General features: G+C 37.4%; 1 protein-coding gene across 4 annotated transcripts in view; it reads left to right on the top strand.

The window, feature by feature from the left end:
- Positions 1-18,479, top strand: part of RUNDC3B (RUN domain containing 3B) — a 136,229-nt gene that overhangs the window by 98,263 nt on the left and 19,487 nt on the right. For all 4 annotated transcript variants that reach the window (XM_037066124.1, XM_037066122.1, XM_037066121.1 and 1 more), the window contains one exon: positions 8,401-8,558. In XM_037066124.1, the coding sequence (XP_036922019.1) occupies positions 8,401-8,558 (158 nt within the window). The remainder of the gene's footprint in view (positions 1-8,400; positions 8,559-18,479) is intronic.

Raw genomic sequence — 18,479 nt, 5'->3', positions numbered from 1 at the left:
CTCTGATGGCTAGTGATGCTGAGCATCCTTTTGTATGTCTCTGGGCCCTCTGTATGTTCTCCATGGAGAAGTGTCTGTTCAGGTCCTTTGCCCATTTTTAATTGGGTCAGTTGTCTTTCTGGAGTGGAATTGTGTGAGTTCTTTATATATTTTGGAGATCAAACCCTTGTCTGGGGTATCATTGGCAAATATATTTTCCATAGAGTTGGTTTTCTTTTCATTTTGCTGATTTTTTTTCAGTCATGCAGAAGCTTTTTATTTTGATGAATTCCCATTTGTTTATTCTTTCCTTTATGTCCCTTGCTGTAGGGGACATATCAGTGAAAATATTGCTGCATGGAATATCTGATATTTTCCTGTGTTCTCTTCTAGGACTTTAATGGTGTCACGACTTATGTTTAAGTCTTTCATCCATCTTGGGTTTACTTTTGTGTATGGTGTAAGTTGGTGGTCAAGTTTCATTTTTTTGCATGTACCTGTGCAACTCTCCCAACACTATTTATTGAAGAGGAAATGTTGACTACATTTTGTGTGCCTTTCCCCTTTGTCAAATATTAATTGACCATAGAGACTTAGGTTTCTTTCTGGGCTCTCTATTCTATTCCATTGGTCTATGTGTCTGTTCTTATGCCAGTACCAGACTGTTTTGATTACAGTGGCCTTGTAGTACAGTTTGATGTCAGGTATGGTGATCCCTCCTACTCTGTTCTTCTTTCTCAAAATTGCTGTGGCTATTCAGGGTCACTTATGGTTCCATAAAAAATTTTGAAATGTTTGTTCTATGACTGTGAAACATGTCATTGGTACTTTAATAGGGATTGCATTGAATCTTAAATTGCTTTGGATACTATGGACATGTTGATGATGTTAATTCTTCCAGTCCATGGGCACAGTATATGCTTCCATTTATTTGTGTCGTCCTTAATTTCTTCAGTTTTGTGTAGTTTTCTGAGTACAGGTCTTTTACCTCCTTGGTTAGGTTTATTCCTAGGTACTTTATTTTTCTTGTTGCTGTAGCAAATGGTACTTTTTTCCTGATCTCTGTTTCTGATATTTCGTTGTTCTTATACAAAAATGCTTTCTATTTCTGAATATTGACTTTGTATCCTGCTCTTTTGCCAAATTCACTTATTAGGGCAAGTAGTTTTTTGGTGAAGTCTGTAGGGTTTTCATTGTATACTACCATGTCATCTGCAGATAATAACCATTTGGCTTCCTCCTTTCTGATTTGGATGCCTTCTATTTCTTTTTCTAGTCTGATTGCTGTGGCTGGGACTTCCAATAATATGTTGAATGAAATAGTGAAAGCAAACATCCTTGTCTTGTTTCTGATCTTAGTGGCAAAGCTTTTAATTTTTTCCCTTTGAGTATGATGTTGGCTGTAGGTTTCTCATATATGGCCTTCATTATGTTGAGGGATGTTCCCTTTACTCCCACTTTGCTGAGTGTTTTTATCATAAATGGGTGCTGTACTTTATCAAATGCTTTTTCTGAATCCATTGACATGATCATGTGATTTTTGCTTTCCGTTTCTTTATGTGATGTATTATGTTTATTGTTTTGCAAATATTGTACCATTGTTGCATCCCTGAGATGAATCCTACTTGGTCATGATGTATGATCTTTTCAATATTTTGTATGCAGTTTGCCAATATTTTGTTGAGAATTTTAGTGTCTATGTTCATCAGCAATATTGGCCTATAGCTTTCTTTCTTTGTTGTATCTTTATCTGGTTTTGGGATTAGGATAATGATGGCTTCATAAAAAGAGTTTGGAAGTCTCCCTTCTTATATTTTTTGGAATAGTCTGTGAAGGATAGGGATTAGCTCCTCCTTAAATGTTTTATAAAAATTCTCCTGTGAAACCGTCTGGTCCAGGGCTTTTGTGTGTGGGAAGTTTTTGATTACTGCTTCTATCAAAAGCTGTTAGAATGATTTCACCAGCTGTTATGGTCTATTCAGGCTTTTTGTTGCTTCTTGATATAGTCTTGGAAAATTATATTTTTCTAAAAAATTGTCCATTTCAACTAGGTTTTCAAATTTCTTGGCATATAGTTCTTTGTAGTAATTTCCTACTGTCTTTTGTTTTTCTGTAGTGTCAGTTATAATCTCTCCTCTTTAATTTCTGATTTTGTTTATTTGGGTCCTCTCTTCTTTTTTCTTGATGACTCTGGGTAAAGGCTTGTCGATTTTGTATATCTTTTCAAAGAACCAGCTCCTAGATTTATTGATCCTTTGAGTTGTTCTTTTAGTCTCTATGCCATTTAATTCTGCTCAAATCTTGGTTATTTCTTTCCTTCTGTGTCAAACTCATTTTCACTGGGGACCACACCAGCCTCATGGTTGCCTTCAAAGGGCCGAATGTAATTTTGGGACTGTGTAAATGTAACTACTCCTTAACAGTTAAGGAGTTGAAATTACATTTGGCCCTTTGAAGGCAACCACGACACTGATGTGGCCCCCAGTGGAAATGAGTTTGACACCGCTGTTGCACTCCCTCTGACCATGGTTTGTTGTTGTTCCTCCAGTTCTTATAGATGTAGGGTTAGGTTGTTTATTTGAAATGTTTGTCTTTTTAAGGTGAGCCTCTGTCGCTATGAACTTTTCCCTCTCAGGACTGACTGCCTTTGCTGTGTCCCATAAGTTTTGGACTCTTGTGAGTTCATTTTCATTTGTTTCCAGAAACCTTTTGATTTTTCTTTGATCTCATTATTAACCCATTCGTTGTTTAATAGCAGGCTTAAGTGTTTTCCATATTTTTTTCTTGAGGTTGGCTTCTAATTTCAGGCCATTGTGGTCTGAGAAAATGCTTGATATAACTGCAGTATTCTTGAATTTGTTGAGGCCTGCTTGGTGTTCTATCAAATGGTCTGTCTTTGAAAATGTTCCATGTGCCTTTGAAATGAGTGTCTATTTTGCTTCTTTGGGATGAAAGGTTTTATCAGTTAAGTCCATTTGATCTAGGGCATTGTTCAACACTGCAATATTCTTGTTGATATTTTGTTTGGAAGATGTATCCATTTTTGACAGTAGAGTATTAAAATCTTCTAGTATAAGTGTGTTGCTCTCCATGTCTTTATTGAAGTCCTCCAAGATTTTCCTTATATATTTGGGTGCTCCTATGTTGGGTTCATATGTATTTATAATATTTATGTCTTCTTAATGGATTCTTCTCTTGAGTATTATGAAATGTCTGCCTGTATCTTTTTTTATGGTCTTTCTTTTGAAGTCTTTTTTTGTCTGATATGTGTTACTACCCTGGCTTTTTTCCCTGTCTATTGGCTTGGAATAGTTTTTCCCAACCTTTCACTTTTAGTCTGTGTAGGTCTTTTGTTCTGATGTGGGTCTCTTGTTGGCAACATATGTGTGGGTCATGTTTTCTTATCTGTACAGCTCTCCTATATCTTTTGATGGGAGCATTTAGTCCATTTACATTTAATGTTGTTATTGATACATACTTATTCATTGCCATTTTATGCCTTTTGTACCTGCATTCCTTTGTCTCTCTCTCTCATTCTTTTTCTTCCTCCTAAAGTAGTCTCTTTAGCACATCTTGCAGTGTTGGTTTGGTGGAAGTGTATTATTTCATCCAGGAAACTCCTTATTTTGCTTTGCACTTTAATTGAGAGCCTTGCTGGGTAGAGTAGTATTGGTTGCAGGCTTTTGCTTTTCGTTACTTGGAATATTCCTTGCCATTCCCTTCTGACTTGGAGTGTTTACACTGAGAAGTCAGCTGCTAGCTTTGTCAGGGCTCCCTTGTATGTTACTTCCTATTTCTCTCTTGTTGCCTTTAAGATTTTCTCTTTGTCTTGGAATTTTGCCATTTAATTATGTCTTGGAGTGGGCCTCTTTGTGTTCTTCTTGATTGGAACCCTGTGTGCTTCCTGGATTTGTGTGACTTTTTCTCTCATCAGATTAGGGAAGTTTTCCATCATTCCGTTTTCAAACAGGTTTTCTATCCCTTGTTATCTTCTTCTCCTTCTGGTATCCCTATTGTATGGCATATCCCTATTATATTCCTATTATTATATATTATATTATATAATATCCCTATTATATCCCTTTTATTATGAATATTATATATCCCTATTATATTATGTTTCATGTTGTCCTGCGGTTCCTTAACCCCTCTTCATTCTTTCTAAGATTCTTTTCCTTTTCTTGCTATTTCTGGGAGTTTTTTTCCTACCTTGTCCTCTAGCTTGCTGACTCGAATCTCTGCTTCACCTAGCCTGCTTTTGGTTCCTTCTGCTGTGTTCTTCAATTCAGAAACTGTATTCTTCATTTCCTCTTGGCCCTTGTTGATAGTTTTTCTGGCCTTTTTCATGCTGATATAGTTTGCAGTAAGTTCCTTGTAGCTTCCCTGTAGTGTTTGGTAATTCTCACTGAGCTCATTGAGCTTCCTTATTACCATTGTTTTGAACTCAGTGTCTGATTGTTGAGTTGCCTCTATTTCATTTAGCAGTCTTCCTGAGGATTCCTCCTTTTCTTTCAATTGGGGGTTGTTTCTTTGCCTTCCTATTATTTGTGAGACTCATCTTATTTGCTACTTCTTCTTAAACTGATCTGTTGTAACTCCCCCAGTTTGTGGTGTGAACTTTTATGGTAGGAGACCTGTGAGAATCAGTGGTGCAGTTTCCTTGATCTACTGAACTTGATGCTCTTAGGATGCCTTTTTTGCCATTTATGTTGGCTCTCTGGATGTAACTGGGTTTTGATTGTTGTTGGGTCATTCTTTGGTGGGTCCTCCCCTCCATCTGGTTGACTGAGGGTCACTCTGCCCTCCATGTCTCATATGCTATTGTGTAGGTGCTGCCAGAACAAAATCACAAAGCCCAAGAAACAAACCCAAATCAGCAAAAAATAACATCCCCCCACCACAATCCCACTATCAACAGCAAATTAACCACTACAAATGAAGGAATAAAGAGATTAAGGCTATTATAAGAAAGGAGAGAAAGAAACTATAGTATAAAATCTATTGATGTAATATGCACAAACTCACTGGTCAAGAAATGAATGTTAGAAAGCTATACAAGATAAACAATACCACTAATCATGGAGAAGACCGTAGTGGATTTCATCTAGGTAGCCTCTAGTATTTGCCACTGTTTTTCCTTTCTGGATCCACCTCTGGCGATGTCAGATATTGACCCCCCACCTCTGCCCACCTGACCTTAGGCAGCCTGCCAGGGATGTGCTGTTTGTGGCAGTCTACTTCAGTTGTTAATCTAGTCATTCTTCACTTAGCAGACTTAACCACCATGGGGTGGGGAAGGATCCCACCTGGGGTCGGGGCTATTGTTTCCCCTTAGGCAGCTGCTACTCTGAGGGGAGTGGTCTGCCTGAGTAGGATGGCTGCTGCTGTCTGGGGGATGACTCAGTACTGGAATCCCAGGGTGTACTCTCTCAGCTCTCTCCCTAAAGCTTTCATCCCCAGTCTCTCCTCAGGCATCTCTAGCCCACTCTGTCCCCACCTTTGCCAGAGCCCCAGGTAAGTGGCTGCAAATGAAAATTTGTGCGTTGGCTTTTTCAGTGGCTCTTTGCATCTCCAGTCATCTGTCTTCAGCAGAGAGCAACCGTTCTACTTTTTGCTGATGGTTGCTATCTGTGTACTTTTTGGGTTCTAGTGCTCTAGGCTGGGGATCTCAGCTTAGGGTGTAGGCCCTGCTCTTCTCAAGGGGGTCCCACCAGCCACTTAATTATCCCTCTGGCGCTGCTGCCTATGGGCACCCAGCCAGCCTTCTATAGTCTCCACCTCACTCCTTACCAGTCAGGTTGTGCTGAGGCTGAGTCTTCTGACTGTGCAAGGTTGTAAGTCTTCTCTTTTGTTATTGTCCAGTTGTTTGTTCCAGGTGATTTCTCCATAGTTTAATTGTAATTCCAGATTGTCCCTGGGAGGTTGTTATGTGACTTCCATTCACACCTGTGCCATCTTGTGCCCTTTCATTTGTTCTTTTTTAATCAGTTATTTTAGCAGCTTTTGCATGTTAAGCTGTATACTTGGCCAAGTAGAGTATATAATAGAAAGGAAAATAAACTCTATTATCTTGAGGAGTTATAATTTCTTTTTTTCGTACTGTATTATCTATTCTCTCTTCTACCCGTCCTTTCAAATTGTCTTTATTCATAGATAATCTGTATAGGAAAAGCGTGATGGAATTAACAGTAGAAGTATTGAAAGAATAAAAATACACTGAGAAAAATGCTTACAAAGTGAATTTACAAATGTGAATAAAGTTTATATAGACAAACAGCTACTGGTTAGAAGATATACAGAAGATCCTATTTATAATAGCTATAAAAATGTACATAATGTGTATGGAGGAAAATTTAATACCCTATTAAAGAAGACTTCTTATACCAGCAAGATTTCAGACTAGTCTAATCTGAAAGCCTTTACATTGTAAAGATATGAAAATGCTGAGTAGAGTACAGTTTTAAAGAGCTTCATGCAGCTACTTTGAGAGCTACTCTCTCAAAGAATATGAGCTCATTAAGGACTGGAAAAATAGAAACCTTGAAACACAAAAGGAGTAAGTCATGGGGTGAGCCACTGAAGCCCCCTGTGTGGGGAGGAGCCACTCCCTTAGTTTAGGTACCTGTGTTTCAATACCAACAGGGAAACAGCAGGTCTAGGCCCACTATCATTCCGGATGGAAACTGAACCTAGAAGGCAGGAATGAGGTGCAAACTGACAGTTTAAGCACAGAAATTGGTAAATAAAACTTGGCCGTATGAAACAAAACGACTCTATTAATGGCCAATATGGGATGTCATTGGTGTGCTGAAATATGTTTAACAAACTGACTTCCACAGAGGAAATAGAGAAGCCCTGGTCTGTAGCATTTGCCGATTCTCTGGGGTAAATACTCCCATCATGGCCCAGTTCTGGATGCAGAACTGGGAAGAGATGCCCTGTAGCACACCACTGTGTAGACAGATACAATAGATGGCAGGCACCTTAAGAGCACAGATAATAGTAAAAGCTGGTAAAATACTGAAGTAGTGATGAGTTTCGAGGAGTCATTTTGTCATTTTTAATATAATTTACTTAAGTTTGTCTATATAATTTAATTTTTAATAATAGCAGTGTTTAGCAACTGCACAGAAAATTTCTGAAGTTTAATAATCAGCTCTTGAGAGCTGTATAAGCTGACTGCAGCCCTCCACTGGGAAACCACGGGGATGTAAACCTCCAACAGGATTAGGAAAGGTAAGAGAGGATGATGGAAGCTAAAGCCATTCAAGGTCTTTGTGCTATAGTGAGAAATGTAGTCACATATTTTAATTTGCATGTACATGTTTCCAAAGTTGCAATGAAAAGAAGTAGAATCTTTAATCTGCAAACGATTTTGAGGATTACTGGGGAAAAAATCTGAAAAAGAAACTTAATGAGGGGAGAGTGGTATTAACTTCTATTAACATGCAGCGTAAAGGAAAATTAGTTAAAATACTTTGTTAATGACAGTCGAATAGGATAACATTGGAGTAAATTAATACATTAAGAAAAAAAGATTCAAATTATACCTGAGAGGAATTTGTAAGCACATTGCAACTAAAAAGTAGGATGTTATGAGAGACGAACCATCAGCAAACATGATAGAGTTATTGGAAATTAAAATTAAAATTTCCTGAATTAAAAAATTCAGTTTCAGAGTTTGTAGGATAAATTCAATGGAGTCTTTAAGAAAGCAGAATAAAAGGACAAAGAAACAGTACATGAGTAAAAAGGTAGCAGAGGATCCGTTCAAGAAGTCTTATTATCTACTAGGTGTTTCCTAATAACAATAGCTAGGAATTATTCATTGCATTCAGTGTTCTAGGTAGTGTTCTACCTCTGCTGATTAGTTTAATCTTCCCAACTAGTCACGCTTACTGTCCTCACTTTCAGATGATGAAACTACAGTACAGAGAGATTAACTTGCCCAAGGATGCATTCATAGCTGGTAACTAGTACAGCTGGAATGCCTGGACACTAGACACTCCCTAAGCCTGCAGGCCTAATCGAACATCCTACTGCTTTCCAACTGATCTGTTAAAGCTAAAGTGTTAATCTCTGTTTTTGAAAAAATAACCACATAGAAACAGTTTTTCAATTGGTTATTCTGTAATTAGGTCTGCATTTTGAAACTAGGAGGCATGTGGAGTATTTTTTCACTGTTGTAGAGCTCAGAAATTATAATATTTTAACTAAATTATGCCTTAAATTACAAAAAATTATAATGAGTCTTAGAGAAGAGCTTTAATAATAAACATATGTTAATTTTTTGTATTCAATTAAAACAATTATTTTTTACTGTTTCATCATTGATACTCTGTAATCATTTTGTTACAGTATAGATACCAATATATATTATAATTTTACAGTTGGCTGTATCTTGCTGATCTCTATTTCCAGGGTTATCTTGAAGAACTCTTACGACTTCGAGAGAACCAGCTGTCTGAATCCGTCTCCCAGAATAAAACACTACTACAAAGGATTGAGGATTCTGATCTGGCCCATAAATTGGAAAAGGAACAGTTAGAATACATAATTGTAGAGCTTCAAGATCAGCTGTAAGTGAGGCCATTTTGGAAAATTTTTGGAAGTATGTGAATATAACAAAGTGTCATGTTTTAACATATGATTCAAATTCCAATAGATCTATTTGCCTGCTATTAAGTTGTCTTTCACTTCTCTTTTTTAAAGTTTACTTTTGTTTTTCTTATTATAAAAGTAGTCCATGATCGTTTTCGAAACATTGCAAGATATAGGAAGAAAATAAAAATTACCTTCAGTTGTGCTACTCAGAGTTAACTGCTATATTGTAATTTGGCGTATATCCTTTCAAATACATAGGTATAATTATCTAGTTATTGATTGATTGATTGTAGAAGGATGGTCTTTAAGACCAGTACTACTAAAAGTTAAGTGCCAGTGCATAAACTGTTTGTTACCAGGTTGTGCCGAATATTACTAAGCATAGCTCAGTATTGCTCTTTTCTTTAGCAAGACTTCTTTTGATGAGGAAAGCTGTATCTTGACCTACACCCCTAAAGGGCTGGTAAAAGCCCTTTGACTTGTCACTCTTCAAAGCACTGGTACTAATTGTAACGTTTTGTCAAACTTGATTTTGTCAGTTAATTGCTTATGGTGAAAATCTTCTCATATTGTTATTTACTTAAAGGATGACTTTACTTTTTTTTCTTGAAATGATTTCTAACTTTCAGAAAAGTTACAAGGACAGTACAAAATAATTTCCATGTACCATTTCTTAAACTCAGCACTTTCCAACATTTTGCCACTCTTGTCATAGTGTCATAGTTCTCTCCCTCTCCCTGTGTATACAGATGTATTATTTTTAAACCACATGACCATTTGCATACATCATGCTTCTTTACTCCTTAATACTTCAGTGTGTCTTTCCTAGTAACAAAGATATTCTCTTAAATAACCATAGTTTAGCTTTCAATTTAAAATTTTAAATTGATATAATGCTTTCATCTTGTCTATAACTTGTATTTCACTTTCATCAGTTGTCCAAATAATGTCTCTTATTGCAACTTTTGTTTTTCTGGTGAGAATCCAATCCAGAATCATGTTTGAATTTGGTTGTCAGTCTCTTCAGTTGCTTTTAACTTAGAATAGTTTTTCAGTGTTTGCCTCACACTTGATTGACATTTCTGAAGAATACAGGCTAGTAATTTTATGGAATGTCCCTGAATTTTAATTTGTTTGTTTTCCCTGTGATTAGAATGAGTTTATCCATTTGTGGTTGGATTACAACATAAATGGTATGTCTTCAGGATATTATATCCAGAGGTACATGAAGTCTGTCGTTGGCCCTATAGTAGTGATATTAATTTTAGTCATTTGGTTAAGATGTTCTTCTCTTCCATGTAGTTACTGTTGTTCCTTTTGTAATTAGCATGTAGTTTCCAGGGTGACTAAGCAAGTATAAAAGATGATTTTTAAGTAAAGTTTTATTAAGGAACATAAATATGTAATGCTTTATGGGAGTTTGTATCTTAATGAAAAGAATTATGTTCATATTTTGTTTCTTCTATTTTTCTAATATTTGTGAGTTTGTCCTGTGGAGTATCACTCATTTAGGGGCAGATTAACACCTCCATAGCCCTTTTTTTCCATAAGCCAGGAGAAATATATTAGGAGACAAACAACAAAGATTTCTGGGTATTACTTTGCAACTGAAAGATTAAGAAGATACTTTAATTTTTCTTTTGCAAATAGTCTTGGTAGTTTGTCTAAACTGTCTTAAAAATAATTATGAAATCAGTTTTAATTTAATCAGAGATATTTTCATCTGAAGAATTCAGTTTACCTGTATCATTTATTTTACTGTTGATAATTTAAAGGAAATGAAGACTCTCAAACATTTTAGGATGCAGAAGAACCTACAAGTTATTGTTTTATCATGCTTCTGTGATAGGAAAATATCACTGATCCTCTAAATTTCGCAAAGAAACCTTACAATTGTTTTTCATATCTCTAGGGTGATTTTAACTAAAACAATATTACCAAAGCAACAAATGAAAAATTATGGTCACTGGTCAGAATTAGACTATTTTCTTGGATCTAGAAGTTAAAGATTCACTTTCCCATAGCATGGCTACCATTTCTGGATGGTTGTAAATCTGTGTGTTACAAGATTTGTTTACACAAAAACTGTTACAAGAATATTGAACAGAAGAGTAAGAGCCATTTCTTTCAAAACTTTCACAACTCACTGCTATCAGAATCTCAGACCCCGCCCCACGTACAGCGTCACAACCCAGCCACTGGGTTGCCCCGCCCAAATTCAAGTTCATCATCACCACACCCTTATTATATGAAATGTTAAAGGAACTTATATAAGAAAAAGAAGATGAAAAATATGAACAGTGAAAGGACAGCAAACTCACAGTTATCAACAACCACACCTAAAACAGAAGCAAACCAAGAGTACAGCTAGATCAGGAGTGGAACCATAGAAATGAAGAACACATGGAGGGTTAGCAGCAGAGGAGTGGGAGGAGGAGAAGGGGGGAGAAGGTATAGAAAATAGCATAGACAGTAGGTAGAAAATAGATAGGGGGGAGGGCAAGAATAGTAGGGGAAATACAGAATCTAAAGAACTTGAGACACATGGTCATAAACTAAAGGGGAATGGTGAGGGAGGGGGTGTGCAGGGTGGAGGGGAATAAAGGGGGGGCAATAGAACAACTGTAATGGTATAATCAATAAAATATACAAAAAATTGGCCAGAAATACAAAAAAAAGCATCCTGTGTTCACGGATTAGAAGAATTAATATTATTAAAATACCCACACTATGCAAATTCAGTGCAATCCCTATCAAAATCCAATGACATTTTTTAAAGAAATGGAAAGACAGTCCTAAGATTTATATGGAACCAAAAAGACCCTGGTAAATCAAAGCAGTTCTGAAAAAGAAGAGTAAGGCTGGTGGCATCACATTTCCTGATATAAAAATTATTATAAATTTACAGTAATCAAAGCAGTATAGTGCTGACATTTCAACTGACATATAGACCATTGGAACAGAATAGAGAGCCTAGAAAAATATCCAGGCACCTACAGTCAGTTCATCTTTGACAAAGAGACCAAGAACACACATGTGGACAGGGTATTGTCTTCAGTAAATGATATTGGGAAGACTGCAGATCCACATACAGAAGAAGGAAATTAGACCCTTCTCTGATACCAATAACAAAAATCAAGTCAAAATGAATGAAATACTTAAACATAAGACTTGAAACTGTAAAACTACTCAAAGAAAAAGAGGGAAATAGCTTCAGGATGTTGCTCTGGGCAGTGATTTTTTTTAGATATGACATCAAAAATGGAGGAAACTAGAGCAAAAGTAGAAAAATGGATGCATCAAACTAAAAAGATTCTGCATAGCAAAGGACCAATCAACAGAGAAAAAAGGCAACCTGCAGAATGGGAGAAAATATTTGCCATCTATCTGATACAGAGTTAATACCCAAAAATACATAAGGAACTCCTACAACTCAATAGCCAAAAAAAAAAAATCCAATTAAAAATGGGCAAAGGACTTGAATAGACATTTCTCCAGAGGGGACATACAAGTTACCAACAGGTATATGAAAAGATGCCTAACCTCACTAATCATTGGGGAAATGCAAATCACAATCACAGTTTCATCTCATACCTGTTAGGATGTCTGTTATCAGCAATATGATAGGTGAGTTTTGGTGAAGATGTGGTAAAAGGGAACACTTGCACACAGTTGGTGGTTATGGTGGTTACTATAGCCACCTGGAGAAACAGCATGGAGATTCCTAAAAAATTTAAAAATAGAACTATCCTATGATCCAGTGATCCCACTTCTGGGTATTTTTCCAAAGGAAATGAAAGCAGGATCTCGGAAAGATAGCCCATGTTAGTGTCAGCATCCTTCACATTAACCAAGAGGTGGAAGCAATTCATTGTCAGTCAGTGGATAGTGCATGAATGAATAAAAAGAGTCATATATATATATATATATATATATATATATATATATATATATATGTATATATATACACACATACATATACATATGATGTCTTTATACATACACAACAGACTATTTGCAACAATGTGGATCAAACCTGCAGGACATTATGCTAAGTAACATAAATATGCTGGGGGACAAATAGTGTATGCTCTCACTTACCTGTGGAATCTAAAATAGTCAAACTCATGAAAACAGAGAGGAGAATAGTGTTTAGCATTACCAGGACCAGTGGTGAGTTGGAAATGGGGAAATACTATTCAAGGGGGAACAAAGTTTGAGTTAGGCAAGATGAAAAAATTCTGGAGAACTGTTGTATAGTAATGTGACTGTAGTTATTTAATAACAATACTGTATATTATACTTGAAATTTTTAATGTTTTATTGATTATGCTATTACAGTTGTCCCAATTTTTTTCTTCTTTGCCCCCTTCCACCCAGCACCCCCCCACTCCCTTAGGCAATTCCCAACACCATTGTTCATGNTATGCTCTCACCTGTGGAATCTAAAATAGTCAAACTCATGAAAACAGAGAGGAGAATAGTGTTTAGCATTACCAGGACCAGTGGTGAGTTGGAAATGGGGAAATACTACTCAAGGGGGAACAAAGTTTGAGTTAGGCAAGATGAAAAAATTCTGGAGAACTGTTGTATAGTAATGTGACTGTAGTTATTTAACAACAATACTGTATATTATACTTGAAATTTTTAATGTTTTATTGATTATGCTATTACAGTTGTCCCAATTTTTTTCTTCTTTGCCCCCTTCCACCCAGCACCCCCCCACTCCCTTAGGCAATTCCTGACACCATTGTTCATGTCCATGGGTCATGCATTTAAGTTTTTCGGCTACTTCATTTTCAGTACTGTACCTTATGTCTCTCTGGCTGTTCTGCCTATTTGTACTTATTAATCCTCTCATCTCTTCACCCACTCACCCATATTCCCCTCCCATCTGGCAACCATCATAACCCTGTTGGTATCCATAATTGTGTCTCTTTCCTTCTTGTTTGCTTAGTTTGTTTTTTAGATTCAATTGTTGATATGTATTTACCACCATTTTATTGCTCATAGTTTTGATCATCTTCTTTTTCTTAAATAAGTTTCTTTAACATTTCATATTATTATGGTTTGGTGACAGTGAACTTTAGTTTTTTCTTGTCTGGGAAGCTTTTTTATTTGCCCTTTGATTCTAAATGATTTTCTGGGTAGAGCAATCTTGGCTATAGGTCCCTGCTCTTCATGACTTTGAATATGTCTTGCTAATCCCTTCTAGCCTACAAAGTTTCTTTTGAGAAATCAGCTGCTATTCTTATGGGAACATCCCGGTAGATAACTAACTGCTATTCTCTAGCTGGTTTTAAGATTCTCTTTTTATCTTTAGCCTTTGGCATGTTAATTAATGATGTGTCTTAGAGTGGCTTCGTTGCATCCATCTGGTTTCGGACTCTATACTTCTTGGACTTCAACAAAATTAGGGAAGTCTATTTCCTTCACCAAATTAGGGAAGTTTTCTTTCATTATTCTCTCAAATAGATTTCCACATTCTTGTTCCTCTTCTTCTCCTTTTGGTATCCCTATGATGTGAATGTTGGAACCCTTGAAATTGTCCCAGAGTCTGCTTACATTGTCCTCATTTTTTTTATTCTTTCTTCTTGTTCTTTTCTTTTCCAAATCATTGATTTGATCTTGGCTTCATCCCCTCTACTGTTGTTTCCCTGTAAATTGTTCTTTATTTCAATTAGTGTATCCTTCATTTCTGACTGGATATTGCTGAGGTCCTCACTAAGTCCCTTGAGCATCCTTATAACCAGTGTTTTGAACTCTGCATCTGGTAGATTGCTTATCTCCATTTTTTTTCAGTTCTTTTTCTGGAGTTTTGATCTGTTTTTTCATTTGGGCCATGTTCCTTTGTCTCCTCATTTTGGCAGCCTCCCTGTGTTTGTTTCTATGTATTAGGTAGAGCTGCTATGACTCCCTGTCTGTAGTGTGGCCTAAAATAGTAGATGTCCTGTAGGATCTAGTGGCATAGCCTCACCTATCATCCATGCTGGGTACTTGAGGTGCACCTCTGTGTGGGATGAGTGTACCTTCCTCTTGTAGTTGAGCCTCGATGGCTGTTGGTAGGTCAGTTAGAGGGATTTATCATGCCAGTCAGCTGCAAGGACTGGCTGTAACCACTGATGACCCACCTGTGCCCTCCTTGGAACATTAGCTGTGCAGGGGTAGGGTGGTGATGCTTTGATGTGGTTTGTAGCTGTCCATGGATTCACAGACTCTGGGATTTCCTGGGTGGTGAGGGCAGGGTCGGCCCCAACCTGTCTTCTGCCTGGGGCCACCCTGCCTGGGCTATAAAGCAATCGGATATGGCTGCTACTAGTGCGAGGCTTGGAGATTCCCAGGTGAAGAGCTAAGCAGTGAATCTAGGCTGGGTGCTGCTAGTATCGGGCCTGGGGCCACTTAGCAAGAGGTAAGAGGGATTTTGGCTCACTGAAGTAAGCTGCTGCTTTTTTTGATAGGATTTAGGAAGTTGTGAAACATGAGCCAAGACTAGCCAATCATATGGAAAAGTCATTGTTGACAGCTTGGGTGGACCCATAACCTGGGTGGGCCAGAGTCTCAGAGGATCTCCAGGGTGGGGCAAACAGTGTTAGGCAAGTTGATGGAGTGTTAGAAATGGCACTTGTTTGTTGGCTCTGTGGGGGGCATGCTCAGAAAAGGGACCTTGGCCTCTGTCCACCTTTCTGTCTGGGTCAGCTGTTACCCAGCTCTTGCCTTGATGCCATACAGTTCAGTTCCTTCCTGTGTGCCACGGGTGCCTTTTAGCTGCTATCCTAGTGCTAGAGCTCAGAAGGAGTGAGTCTGAGTAAGTCCATGTGTGGGTTCTTTAAGGGGAACTGCTTGGGACTCCAGAAGTTTCTTCCATTGACTCAATCCCCACGGGGTTTTGCAGCCTGAAGTTATGGGGACTTCTCTACTTGGCAATGGAACCCTGGGCTGGTCCTGATGTGGGGATGGGACTCCTCCCTCCCCAGATATCCTTCCCTAATTTTTATCCACCACATGTGGGTTTAGGACCAGCCTGTTCTCTAACCAGTACATATCCGTTTCTTCTACCAGTCTGGATGGATCTGGTTTCTTTAATTCCCTGGTTGTCAGACTTCTATTCAACTTGATTTTTGACGGCTTTGAGTGATGGTTGTTCTTTAGTTTAGTTGTAATTTTCATGTGATTGTGTGAGGAGGTGAGCCATGTTTACCTGTGCTGCCATCTTGACTGGAAGTCTATACTTGAAATTTTCTAAGAGGGTAGATCTTAGGTATTCTTGTCACACACACACCAAAGTTAAATATGTGAGGCAATGAATATGTTAATTAGCTTGAGTGTGGTGATTATTTCCCATTGTATACATACATCAAATCATCATGCTGTATAATTATACACTAGTAAAGTTGGGAGAATAAAAGATTGGATCATGTTTTTCTTGTGGTTAAATTCCTGACTAATTCTTATTGAGAATCTGAAGATAAATTAGCTGACTAGCAATTTAGAGGTAGGTTCCACAGAAAGTTCTTAAAAATCACTCTGATAAATATATTATTGCTACTTTCTTAGTAAATTAAATAATTTTCCATTAGTGTATCTTTCTGAGAATTATTACCTTAAAGAGAGAGTGTTAAATTTGACCAATATATATGTAACATGGCTCATGGAATGATTCAGTTTTTAGATTACTCCCGTAACATTAGCATTGCTTAGAATTTTAATTAAAGTTACATGGTAATTATCACATCATTTTACCATTAATTTTCACTGATTTTTCTCTATAAAATAACAGTAATTATTGAACAGTTTAAAATGAACGTATTTTTAAGCTTAGCCAAGTGAGAACGATATCCTGATTCTTCATATTAGCATCAGTTGGGGTACCTTTAAGTAGGTCTTGAATTTTCTAGGTACATTTTGCTTCTTCTTAGGTAAGTAATGATTCTTTGATTGTAACCAATTTGTCATATTGATATCAACAACTTATGGAATGGCTAGAAGTACTGAAAAAGTAGGCCTAGAAAGAGTAAGGTTGAGCTATTTCAGAGAGTTGGGAAGTAGGAACTTCAAGAATGTCTCTTTGCTGCTACATCTTGGTCAGGACTTTACTGCTAGCATGAAAAAGCTGTATTTAATAAGCTGTATTAGTCTTAATGGACTGTACCCAGGCTCCAACTTCAGGGCTGGGGTTTCCAGCCTAACTCAACTCATTTGCTTGTCCTCTAATGTCTGGAGTGGTAAAAGAAAGGGCCCTAACCAAGGAGCCTGCGGGAACTTTTCCTTTTCATCGTGGCAAGCCTCCACGTTCTTCATACAGGGTGGGAAACAGATGTGGCATGGACAAAAGTGGTGCCTGTTCAATGCACCAAAGCCTCTTATCTCCTGCTCCAGAGAACCAGGCAGGAAGGCTCCCCGTGGAAAACAATAGCATTTGGATTTCTAAGTACCAAGGTCTAAAGACAATACCTCGACTTGTCATTAGGCAAAAATTCTCCACGGACAAGTCAGTGTGTGAAAACTTTCATGAAACTTCACTTTCTGTTTCCATTTTATGTGGTGTAAAACTTTTTACTTTCCAGGAAAAAAGTACTATAAATTGGAGGCTGTTCCGTTACTCATCATTAACCAAGTTCTACGGATGTCATTGCCTCCCACATGTACATTTGTCTCTCTTGCACTCTTCTATGAGTATTTCCTATAAGCCAGTTACAGTGTTGGAGTTGAATTTCCCAATGACCTTCACTAGAGGCTCTAGAAAGAGGGAATATGTGAAAGAAAACTCTATTAAGAGAACCCAAAATAATGGTAGTTTACTAAAGTAGATTCTCTGGCGAGTGATCACCAATTCTGCTTTATATAATTTTTCTGTTAATCTTACAGTTTTTCTAATCTTTAGTCCTTTTATAGAGAGCAATGTTAAAGTATTTTTTAAGATTTTAGTTACTTATTTTTAGAGAGAGGGGAAAGGAGAAAGAGAGTAAGAGAAACATTGGTGTGTGCTTGCCTCTTGCAGGCCCCCTACTGGAGACCTGGCCCACAACCCAGGCATGTGACCTGACTGGGAATCGAACTAGCAACCCTTTGGTTTGAAGGCCAGCACTCAGTCTACTGAGCCATAACAGCCAGGGCACAATGTTAAAGTATTTAATATTCCTTTTAAACATTCACATTTCTTTTCGAGTGAAATGAAATTATTGGATGTACCCTAAAAGAATAGCTTAATGAGATAATTCTCACTGACTTCTGCTTATTTAATTGGTAGTATTACCTTGCGAGCCAGAAGCTAGTGTTTTATATCAGATAATATTTCTTTGTGGACATAGTGGAGGAAAAATTTTTAAATGCACAGATATTCGCATGTAGCCTGTTAGAGACATATTAAGTGGGGTTATCCCATTAGAATCATGTTGTGCAGGCTGATTTTCTGATGCGGGATTGTCTTGTTACCGCTCCACTGACTCTGCCTTCCACAACAGGACCATTACTGTCTCTGAAAATAGTGGCAAGCATGTATTACTTCCTGCTTTTCAGCTGATGGCTCAGAACATTGGTACATAATGTCAGAGATTATTGTTGGAGAATGCAGGTGGCCTCGGTGGTATTTTAAGGTCTTTTAGAGGAAGAATAAGACCTTTGCAAACAGAATTATGGTTTCAATTATCTCTAACTACCAGTTGAAATGTTGAGTTAATCTTGAGCCAATGATTAGTTGGTTTGTGAAGGTGAAATTTTGGCACAAAGGTAGTTAGTTCTTTTGTAAGAAGGTAGTTCTTATTAATAAGTAACAGTTCTACAAACATGAAAAGAAACCATGGGTTGGTACAATGGCTTTGTTCTTTAACTGAAATATTTCCAGTGGAAATATATTCTGTTCAATGCAATTGCCATTGATTTAATCATTTGCATGAAGC

The sequence above is a fragment of the Sturnira hondurensis genome, unplaced genomic scaffold (genome assembly GCF_014824575.4).
Source record: "Sturnira hondurensis isolate 20B ecotype Veracruz unplaced genomic scaffold, ASM1482457v3 Scaffold0016462, whole genome shotgun sequence".
Taxonomy (NCBI): Eukaryota; Metazoa; Chordata; class Mammalia; order Chiroptera; family Phyllostomidae; genus Sturnira; species Sturnira hondurensis.
The sequence above is the reverse complement of the archived record's forward strand: the minus strand, read 5'-3'. Positions and strand labels throughout refer to the sequence as shown.